Source organism: Doryrhamphus excisus, chromosome 1 (genome assembly GCF_030265055.1).
Source record: "Doryrhamphus excisus isolate RoL2022-K1 chromosome 1, RoL_Dexc_1.0, whole genome shotgun sequence".
Taxonomy (NCBI): Eukaryota; Metazoa; Chordata; class Actinopteri; order Syngnathiformes; family Syngnathidae; genus Doryrhamphus; species Doryrhamphus excisus.
The window spans coordinates 44247501-44259174 of NC_080466.1; the positions used below are offsets into that span (position 1 = coordinate 44247501).

At 49.5% G+C, this 11674-nt stretch overlaps 1 protein-coding gene across 2 annotated transcripts in view; it reads left to right on the top strand.

Moving 5' to 3' along the window:
- The window catches only part of slc25a26 (solute carrier family 25 member 26), a 29416-nt gene that overhangs the window by 15864 nt on the left and 1878 nt on the right, over nt 1-11674 (top strand). Inside the window, exons 6-9 of one of the 2 annotated variants that reach the window (XM_058081088.1) lie at nt 4697-4741; nt 7415-7484; nt 9898-9962; nt 11492-11565. In XM_058081088.1, coding sequence (XP_057937071.1) covers nt 4697-4741; nt 7415-7484; nt 9898-9962; nt 11492-11565 — 254 coding nt within the window. The remainder of the gene's footprint in view (nt 1-4696; nt 4742-7414; nt 7485-9897; nt 9963-11491; nt 11566-11674) is intronic. The other variant, XM_058081089.1, reaches the window with a different exon arrangement.

An 11674-nucleotide genomic window follows, 5' to 3' on the forward strand; every position in this document is an offset into this window, starting at 1 on the left:
TATCGTTCTGTCAGGCCACGCCCACCGTCAGTGCCGAGCATGCACTGGTACCGTACTGGGGGCTCCGACAGACCTGGACACTCGATATGCTTTTGATTGGTTAGCTTTATGAGCAAAGGCCAAATATTCTACTGCAGAATGATGTTCATACGCCAGCTGGGCTTGCATGGAACAACATCTGCTGCTCCGTGATGGATTCCGTAACGTGTGCGGCGGCGCATGAATTCACGTGTTTGGCTGCGGAGTTGCATTGGCGGCAGCCCCCGACAGGGACTTTTCCTGTGCCCATCACAGGTTCCGATTGAGGCTGCAGACCAACGCAACATAAATATGCTCCGGTCTTCCAAGGAAGCATTTCTCCCTCTGTTGTTTCTCTCCGTTCTACCTTCTCTTTTCAGCCGCGGCCTCCTGTCTCTCCATTCTCCTCCTAAATAATACCACCCTGCGCGGGCCTTCGTAGACCAGCAGCAGGTTTGATTGGCTGCTACGGGTTTTAGCTTCTATCATTTGGCTGGTTTAAAAACACAAACACATTCTGTGGCGCCCTTGGCAACAAAACTGTCAGGTGGAATTCTTCAGCAAGTGCAGTCAGACCCGTTCTAGTTTTTACAGCGCAAGGGAGTTGGAAAGGCTCGGATGAGTGATTGCCAATCGCTTAAGGCCGAACGCTCCTAAAACGGCCCCTGCTCCTGCAGAGTGGGGGGGGGTTCTAACATTCCCTCATCTGTGACAAATTTGGTTTCAGCAGAAACGGCCGCTAAATGCTTTATATACGTTAGTTTGCAGCAACATTTTTGGACATTATTCACTCTATCAGTTCTTACACAGCCTTGGCTCTATGGTTAGAAGCACACACGTGCAGGTGTTAGGCCAGTGACTGTGCTGTGGCTTTGTGTTTTATTGATGTTGGTTCCTTCATCAGCAATAATGTGAGGAGCATTACAGTCATGCTCTGACTGGGCTACGTTGTACCTGGCGTACCTGGCCTACCTGGCCTACCTGGCCTACCTGGCCTACGTGGCCTACGTGGCCTCCGTGGCCTACCTGGCCTACGTGGCCTACGTGGCCTACCTGGCCTACGTGGCCTACCTGGCCTACCTGGCCTACCTGGCCTACCTGGCCTACCTGGCCTACCTGGCCTACCTGGCCAATACTCTGCTTGGGCAGGAAGTGCGCTCATACCAGCCAAAGGTGCGGTGCTTTAGGTGTGAAGTGGGTCAACATGTGGCACCATTGGCCGGTACGCCCTACGTCAGCATTAATCACATGACGAGTCTCAGTCCATCATCACACTTTTGTGACACTTCAAGGATGGAATGTGGGTGTGGCAGAATGCTGGTGTGGGAGGTGCGTGTCGGAGTGTTTATGTACGCTTGTTTCACTTTGCAAGCCAATCCATCTAGCAGCCATGTTGTGTTAGCAGATCATGAATGTGGACTTAGACTCAGTAGACTCAGGTGTTGGTGTGGCCTTGTGGATTTGTGTTCACCTTCTTGGTGTCTTTTCCGATATTATTTGAACACAAACCCTAACCCTAGTGGGAAAGGACTCGCCACAATGTGCTGCAGCGCTACGATCGCCATCTCAATCCTCTATCGATCCCAGCTTGTTCACCATCTAGTTTTGTTCCTTCATCGTAGAAATGACATTCCTAGTGCATCATCGGGTATGATTCACGTGGTTTCCAAATCCAGGGGCTTTGGGACAGTTTGACGGATGGATTGGAAGTGCTCATTGGGTATCAAGTGCTTACACGGGATCCAACAACATTCTCCAGCTCATGAATCATTGACTCCACATCTGGTGGCAAGTGTGGAACAGACTCAGCACATACTTGTACCTGATCTATTTTCCAGGTTCGATTCCGGCCCCTTTTTTCCACTGCACTCTACCTTTGCAGGTGGCTCACTTTCGCTCTCCCGATGCCTTTCTGCGGCCACATGTGGGGTTTCACTGCTCAGCGATGCCGCCTCCTCGTCACACGGCATTCCAGGTCAACATTGGGATCATACGGTAGAAATGATCTGCTGTTATTTATCACCCGGTGCTAACATTGGTCAGATGCAGTGCAACCATTTGGAATCTCCTGAAGTGGAAAGAAACCACGAGTGTACGTGGTAGCAGATGTCCAACAGGTAGAAGTTGACGACAAAAAGATGGTGAGAGTAAAGTAAACCCCCAAAGGTTTGACATCAGGGCAGGAGGGTGTCACTATCAACGGTATGTAGAAGACTTCACGAACAAAAGTACAACGGCTACACCAGAAGACCGAGACCAGGAATTAGCAAGGTCAGCTTGGAGTTTGCCAAAAGTACAGCGATGAGCCGACGTACTGTATATTGGAAGACTAGTACACTCAGCTATCTGTTCCTGGGACCAGCAGGTACCATGTGTACACTTCCAGGGATGACAGATCGGGGAGAAGAAGTCTGCTGGCAGAGATGGATGAGGCCTCTGATTTGTTGGGCCGGGCGCCTCTATACGGGTCTACTTGTCTCTGACATCCAGCGTCTCTCTCTCTCTTTTGTAGAACCTCATCAGTATGTGCAAGGTGTGCGATGCCCTATTAAAAGTCGTTTGTCAAATTGCAGCCAACTGGCTTGTCCTGCAGTCAGGCTCATGAGAAATATATTTTGACATGTGTTTTTCCCGCCCTCCACTGAGTGCCTAAGGACCTGTGACAGGCCAAAGCCTCTCGGAATACTAATGCAGTCTGCGCTTAATACACTTGGCAAATACACTGAGAGAGCTGGGGTCTGCGGAGCATCTCCTATATCCATGTGCTACAGGAACGTCACGGCATGTGGCGCTGTCATGTTTGATCATCTGCTCCATGCGTCCGATGAAATATGATCACGTGCATGCCAAAATGTAGGATGCCCCTACGCAGGACGTCGGGCTGCTCTTGTGTTTCCGGGCCGTGGAGTCCTCGCCCTGCAAGCCAGCTGCATGATACAGATGTTTGCAGGCTTTGGGAGCAGATGCCGCTGAGATTCCGGAACAAAGTTCTTACTATATAGCCAAGATCCACAGCCTTCTTTTGACAGGATTTGTGCCAGAAAATACGCAGCTCCACGTAATCGCTGTACCAGCTTTTATTGCAGTCCACGCCAAGCGAGTACGTAAGATTTGGAGCCAATCCATGACCATCCGTGTGGCAAGGGGCTTTGTCCGCACCCCACTGGGTTGAATTCTCAGCCAATCGTATTCTTCTATACCACTCCAAGAATCCTGTTGGTTTTGACTGATGTCCAATACGGTAGGAACATGGCAACAAACAAGCAGCTGGTCTGTTTCTTTTCCGGTCACGTTAGTCAAATTTGGGGGAAAAGTTCAGACCAAAGTGTCCCACTGAGATTGGAGGACTTTTCAGTCTTGAGTTTGAGGGGTCGTCTTAGATTCAGGTCAGTACGTTATTCCTTCAATTTCGGTCGGAGGCTTTGCTCCTTCAGCCATTTTCCAATGTCAAGGCCACATCAAATTTGAAAATGGGTGTGGAGAAGTTCGCTTACTTTTGCTCTTAATGAACTTCAAGCTCGGCACGTGCGGTATAGTCTCACTCCATTTGGGCCGTCTGTGAATTGTTTTCTTTGGTTGTCTTCTTCGCTTGGAACATTGCAGAACCCTTTGGGGTTGTAATAAAATACAGGTGCACTTTGTTCCTCATTCTCTCCGCTCACAGCCGGAAAACTAGGGAAGGTCTCATTCCTCATTGTGTAACACTTCATATCGTGCTGGCAGGACACCAGGAGACCTTCATGCAATCAGATTAGCCAACATCTCCGAGGACTAGAGCATTTTCCTTTAGTCTGCATGGAGAAGACAAAGAAAGGATTAGCGTGTTTATTGTAGCTTCTCGTGCCAGCTCAGCTTTATCCCCCGAAACTGTGAAAACTTCATCCATTTTACTGTAGTATTATGATTACCCTTTTGATTAATACCACTTAGATAAGTAAGAAGGATTGCTCTCAAGCTATTACCGTTCCTGGGGACATCATTATTATTCCAATGGGAATGCTGCTATTTACTTTCTATTACAACTGGGACCGACCTGCTCCCAAACCCGAACCCGAACCCGAACCCGAACCCGGTTCAGCCCAACTTTCATCACCAGAGCAGTACTGAAACAGCCCATTCTCAAGCCAAGCTGGAATCCGTTTTAAGTTGGAGTGAAGCTTCTGTTTCAGTTTCTGCTGTGGACGGACTTGGCCGTGTTGTTTATATGAGGTCAGATCATTTTGGTCGGAGCGTTTGATTGGCCGTTGAACGCCATAAACACGCTTGTGTGTTTGTGATGAAACGATTGGAATCATGTGATCTTCCACTAATATCATCTTTTCCATCGTCTTTCTGGGATTGTGCGTTTATGCGTGTGGCGGCTGGTCCACATGTGGTCACCATTGATCAGTAACTTCCTGTGTGTGTTGAGTCATCGTTTCCAGTGGCAACTCCAACCATCAGTCGGGCGTCCTCCTTTTCTTCCTTTCTAGTTGTCTCCTTCTATGCTGCGTTCACGTTCATCCAGGCCTGCCAGGCCACCTCGTTCATGAATCACCCGCGGTGAGAAGGAAGGCGGCAGCTTTCACAGTAACAGCAGCAGATATGGGGGGGGGGGCTATGGAGATGGACTTGAGCTTCAAGATGAACATCCATACTCTTGCAGATGTTAAACACGATGCAACTTTGTGTTTTTCAGATCCCGTTCTCTCTGGTGCAGTTTCCGCTTTGGGAATATTTCAAGGTACGTCTGTTTGTATCACATCCTGTTCCTTTGTTGCATCCATCGTCTTATCACGGTTCCCAGTGACTAACACACAGCATGCCTGCTATTCCGGAATAGTGGCAGCGATGCTTTATGGCTTATTTCACCTGCCATTAACCTGGAGGACAATTTATCACCAACTGTGAGCAAATCCATTTGAGTATCTGTCTCCTTTTCCGCTTTCCAATGGAATGACGTCTCCTAATGTGTCTCTCTCACCCGTGTCCCACCCCTCGTGCCCCCCCCCCCCCCCCCCCCCCGGCCCCTTCCATTGCGTGACAGTGCTCATATTAAAAGCCATTTGTCTTTGAGAAGACAGCGTTGTGTTGGAGTGACATCATGTCTCAGGGGGCATGAAAGGCGGACATCCATGTTGGGGGGGGGGCAACAACCCAGCTAGGATTGGAAATCCGCGGCACGGCCGTGTGTGCTTGCCCGTTTGTGTACGCTACGATATTATTATTTATTAATTATATATATTTCTACTTCATTTCTGACTTGGATTGTGGTATCTACAAGGACCACTTGTCCTCCGTCAAAGACCTTCTCAGGACCCATCCTTCTCTTTTTGTCCTTCCACCTTTTTTCCTGCCCCCTGCTTTGGCCACACCCCTCCTCTGACGCTGATTGCTTCCATGTTTGGTTGAAGGGGGTAAATAATAATATGAAAATGACCCAAAAGGGGCAGGATCCTCGGATCTTTGTGGTCTGGTCTGACATGCTGGTGTGATGTCATCCATGATGTCACTTCTTTCGGAATAAGCCTTCTATGAAGCAAGAGGAGGAGGAGGAAGATGTGGGAATAGAAATGTCCTTTTTAGTTGGCCGTCTAACGGAACACACGGGAAGCATCCCTGCTCGGGGAACACATGCTCTTTGTGATGAACACGTGTGTGAAATGGGGGGGGGGGGGGTAACATGCAGCAGATTAACCTTTCACAAGTAAGGCTTGGGGGGGCGGACCGACAAAGAAAATAGCTTTAATTGCTCCGTGTTCCAGCTGGATGGCCCTCCGACACATAATCGTACCTTGCAGGGCCCGAGGCCGCCCGGCTGTCTACCAGCATTTTACAAAGAGGTTAACCTGGTGGAGAAACCTGGTGGAGAAACCTGGTGTAGAAGCCTGGTGGAGAAACCTGGTGGAGAAACCTGGTGGAGAAACCTAGCGTAGAAACCTGGTGGAGAAACCTGGCGTAGAAACCTGGTGGAGAAACCTGGTGGAGAAACCTGGCGTAGAAACCTGGCGTAGAAACCTGGTGGAGAAACCTGGTGGAGAAACCTGGCGTATAAACCTGGTGGAGAAACCTGGTGGAGAAACCTGGCGTAGAAACCTGGTGGAGAAACCTGGCGTAGAAACCTGGTGGAGAAACCTGGCGTAGAAACCTGGCGTAGAAACCTGGTGGAGAAACCTGGCGTAGAAACCTGGCGTAGAAACCTGGCGTAGAAACCTGGTGTAGAAACCTAGTGTAGAAACCTAGAGTAGAAACCTAGAGTAGAAACCTGGCGTAGAAACCTGGTGGAGAAACCTGGTATAGAAACCTAGAGTAGAAACCTGGTGGAGAAACCTGGTATAGAAACCTGGTGGAGAAACCTGGTATAGAAACCTAGAGTAGAAACCTGGTGGAGAAACCTGGTATAGAAACCTGGTATAGAAACCTAGAGTAGAAACCTAGAGTAGAAACCTGGTGGAGAAACCTGGTGGAGAAACCTGGTGGAGAAACCTGGTATAGAAACCTAGAGTAGAAACCTAGAGTAGAAACCTGGCGGAGAAACCTAGAGTAGAAACCTAGAGTAGAAACCTGGTGGAGAAACCTGGTGGAGAAACCTGGTGGAGAAACCTGGTGGAGAAACCTGGCGTAGAAACCTGGCGTAGAAACCTGGCGTAGAAACCTGGCGTAGACCCTGTCGTAGAAACCTGGTGGAGAAACAGGGTGTAGACCCTGAAGGTTGAGAGAAAAGCAGTTCAGGCGACGTCATTGAACCATTTGCATCTTTCCAACCGACCACCGTTGTCCGCACGGTGGTTCGCTGGCAGGAAGTGACTTCAGTCCAGTAGTAGAAATTCCCGGACACTATAAAAGGTTACTTCACCATACATGAACTTCACTCTGCAGATATATCCAGGTGCCACAACGCTTCCCAAATCCATATGAAGCATTTCCCATTGCAGCGATGATGACCACTCGCTGGAGTTTTCCCAAAGTTCCTTTCTAAATCCGTCCACCATCCCAAAGTAACCCAAAACGCCACAGAAGAACACCCGGCCGCACCGGTCCAAATCACATGACTATCACCGTCATCGAGGATGAAGGTTGTACTGACCAACATCAGCAGCACCCGTATGACCGGGACTGATGGAGGAGGTTCACACCCAGGCACTTCCTGTCCTCACTTCCTGTATGCCAGGAGACCATTTGGCCAAGGAGGAGACCCTTCCTTTTATGGAGTACACGTGTTGTGGTTGTGTAGTACTGCATGCTGGAGTCCTCCAGTACTCGTATTTTCCTAAACCCTAAGCATAGCTGCACCGCTAACCTTCAGGAATACAATATTCCTTCACAATATTCCTTCAAAGATTTGCTCCAGCTGGTTCTTCCCACATCCTCATTCCCTCTCCTTTGTTGTTCCTCAACTTTCCTCTCTTTCTTCCAGACTTGCTGGTCACGGAGGAGAGGTCAGACGCTCCACTCTTGGCAGGCTGCAGTATGCGGAGCGTTTGCAGGTGCAGGGGATTATGGGAAATGCTGGTCGGGGAGGGATGGCTGCATCGGTGAAAGGGCGGTCAGGGGGACAAACCGGGCGTCCACAGACGTGGTCTCTGATGGTAAAAGTCACGGTCACTCACGTAGCAAATCCACTGGAGAGGTTGGCTCAGAGACAAATGGAGGGAAAAAGCAAGGACGGAATTCCAGACTGAAAATCAGCATTCCATTGGAAATCTGCACTCCAGCAACTTGGCGTTGTCAAGAAGGAAGATGGCAGCCGATGGACGGCACGCCGGGTCAGGCTTTATGGTCCCTCTCAGCCTGGATGAGTGTCTGGGGGGGGGGGGGTCCCTGCAGCTGTGTGACCCCCTGAGCACCGGGGCCTGACGTGGTTTGTGGAAGACTAGTGAGGGTTTGGCTAAAAACAAGATAGCATGGGAATCGGGTAGTAGCGGCAACTGGTAATGTGGTAAAGGCAACCGGTAATGTGGTATATGCAACTGGTAATGTGGTAAAGGCAACCGGTAATGTGGTATATGCAACTGGTAATGTGGTAAAGGCAACTGGTAATGTGGTAAAGGCAACTGGTAATGTGGTATATGCAACTGGTAATGTGGTATATGCAACTGGTAATGTGGTAAAGGCAACCGGTAATGTGGTAAAGGCAACCGGTAATGTGGTAAAGTCAATTGGTAATGTGGTATATGCAACTGGTAATGTGGTATATGCAACTGGTAATGTGGTAAAGGCAACTGGTAATGTGGTAAAGGCAACTGGTAATGTGGTAAAGGCAACTGGTAATGTGGTAAAGGCAACTGGTAATGTATATGCAACTGGTAATGTGGTAAAGGCAACTGGTAATGTGGTATATGCAACTGGTAATGTGGTAAAGGCAACTGGTAATGTGGTAAAGGCAACCGGTAATGTGGTAAAGTCAATTGGTAATGTGGTATATGCAACTGGTAATGTGGTATATGCAACTGGTAATGTGGTAAAGGCAACTGGTAATGTGGTAAAGGCAACTGGTAATGTGGTAAAGGCAACTGGTAATGTGGTAAAGGCAACTGGTAATGTGGTAAAGGCAACTGGTAATGTGGTAAAGGCAACTGGTAATGTGGTATATGCAACTGGTAATGTGGTAAAGGCAACTGGTAATGTGGTATATGCAACTGGTAATGTGGTAAAGGCAACTGGTAATGTGGTAAAGGCAACTGGTAATGTGGTAAAGGCAACTGGTAATATGGTATATGCAACTGGTAATGTGGTATATGCAACCGGTAATGTGGTAAAGGCAACCGCTAATGTGGTAAAGGCTACTGGTAATGTGGTAAAGGCAACTGGTAATGTGGTAAAGGCAACTGGTAATGTGGTAAAGGCAACTGGTAATGTGGTATATGCAACTGGTAATGTGGTAAAGGCAACTGGTAATGTGGTATATGCAACCGGTAATGTGGTAAAGGCAACTGGTAATGTGGTAAAGGCAACCGGTAATGTGGTAAAGGCAACTGGTAATGTGGTAAAGGCAACCGGTAATGTGGTAAAGGCAACCGGTAATGTGGTATATGCAACTGGTAATGTGGTAAAGGCAACCGGTAATGTGGTAAAGGCAACCGGTAATGTGGTAAAGGCAACTGGTAATGTGGTATATGCAACTGGTAATGTGGTAAAGGCAACTGGTAATGTGGTATATGCAACTGGTAATGTGGTAAAGGCAACTGGTAATGGCAACTTGGTCCTTTTTAGCTGGTGTTAGTCATCATATCATAGCATATCATAGCATATCATAGCATATCATAGCATATCATAGCATATCATAGCATATCATAGCATATCATAGCATATCATAGCATATCATAGCATATCATAGCATATCATAGCATATCATAGCATATCATAGCATAGCATATCATATCATATCATATCATAGCATATCATAGCATGTTATGTATGACTGCACGTGGGGACACAACGGCTCGGCACCAGCTCGTCGGTCTCGTTGTTTGACGTTCAAATACGTTCCAGCGGCCATGTTGTGTAGACAACCGACATCAATGGTCGTTCATAAAAAGCAAAGCAACACAACTGCAGCCATCATTTTATGTGAAGGTTCTCATGAAGGAATTTCACTCAGACGTAGTTGGAGCAGACGGATGCACCATGCGTGGTTCACGTTCCCAAAATGGGCCATCTCAACATGGTGGCCTAACTGCTAGCGTGAACGAGCCGTGGGCCCCCAGATGTCCCCCAGATGTCCCCCAGATGTCCCCCCAGATGTCACCCCAGATGTCCCCCAGATGTCCCCCAGATGTCCCCCAGATGTCCCCCCAGATGTCCCCCAGATGTCCCCCAGATGTCCCCCAGATGTCCCCCAGATGTCCACTACTGCTTTTGTCTTTTATGCGTCTTGACCAAACGTTTGTGTTCCCGAAGGTGCGGTGGCCGCGTTTCTTACCACTCCTCTTGACGTGGCCAAGACCAGGATCATGCTCGCTAAGGTATGCACCCCCATCAGGTGATGCCTCGCAACGCAGCGGCGTGGGGGGGGGGGCACAGGGAAGACAATGCATCCATCATCCCATCCGACCGTGCTGGGAGACATGTTGGTTTGTCTTAGAGGGGAGGGCCGGCCTGGACCCTCAGACCACTTCCCAGCTCAAGGCCGCTTGTCTCTCAGAGGTGAACCAGGAGGTTCCACATCACACACACACACACACACACACATGTAGACACACACACACACACACACACACACACACTCCTGGAGCTTCCCTTTTTTAGCCCCCTCTTTCTTTGCTCCTCCTCCTCCTCCTCCTCCTCCTCATCCTCGTCCTCCTCTGACTGCCTGGCTTCCCTCACCGGGTCTTCTGTGTAAGCAAGGTAGGGTGTTCTGACTCTAATCAGCCCCCCCCCCCGCAGTAGTCCAAGCTTTCCTCCCCAGTTGGAATGACCTAGCGGAATGAACGTAGCACACCAGGTTCGATGCCCTAAAGAGGCGCTTTACTGGGAATCAAACAATATTTGAAAAGCAGCTGCCGTGATTTCCCACCAGCGCGGCGACGTGGCGTGTTTAGACTTTAGCGAGGCTGCGTAGGCGGACTTCCTGTTTATGTTTTAGTCACACGCCAAGTCGTCACGGGTTTGAGCACAGCCGGCCGGTCCGCGATGGACCAGACACACAAGCACCAGACCTGACTGGCCAACCCAGCTTTAGGGTAGCATGCTACCCTAACATGCTAAGCTATGCTATCATTCCCATTTGTGTCCCGCTTTCTCCGCTATTCATCTTGGGAAATGTTACACCACTTTATTCCCGGAATTTTTTTCTCCTCTTTTTTCCCAACTGGATTTTCCTACTTTTAGTTTTTTTTCATATAAAATTACAACTTAAAAAATCAAACATTTCCACTCTGCACTACAATAAGGAACATTTCATCCTGATAATGTCACAAGTTTAGGATCTGGGAACGCCTTGGTGTTCCCGCTGGAGCCGGACGCTCTAACGCTGCGGCCAGCTGGTCTTCCGGCATCGGGCATTCTAGTCTCCACATCCATGAGGAGCACATCCTCTCATGTGGATGCGGGATGGGAATCCTTTCGTTCCGGCCGATCTGCCGTCAGGATTCCCAGCAGATGCTTCCCACTGTTTCCTTCATGCTCGGTGAGCCACACGTACTGCCTGGCTGCCGCTTTTCCACGTCAGCTGACTTGACCCCTTCCCTCCTTGCTGGGGGGCTGCTGACCCATCCTGGCGGTCTGCCGTCCTTCACTGATGGACTCGGAGCTCTCGGCCAGGAAAATCCGTATTGTGGAAATAAGCAGCACCAGACTGTTGTGTGTTTGGCTGCTGGGTGGGTGTCGGGGGGGGTGTCCGGGGGGGTGTCGGAGGTGTCACCTGCGCCGACACAGCTGTCCATGAGCAAGAAGGGGGGGTTGAGGAAGACTAAACAGAGTCTCTCTCCGAGGAGCAGGAAGGGAAGCAGACCGTTTTATCCGTCATCACGCCTCCATTGTCTCTCTCTCCCAGGCTGGATCGACCACAGCGAGCGGCAACATCCCACTGGTGCTCCGTGACGTGTGGAAGAGCCGAGGGCTGAGCGGGTGAGTAGACCTTGGTGGACCTGCTGATGTTCTACCACGTTGCTTAGCGGACCACTTAGCAGCGGGTCTACAAAACGTGCCGATTGGCAGGGTTCTCTTGTGGTGGAGC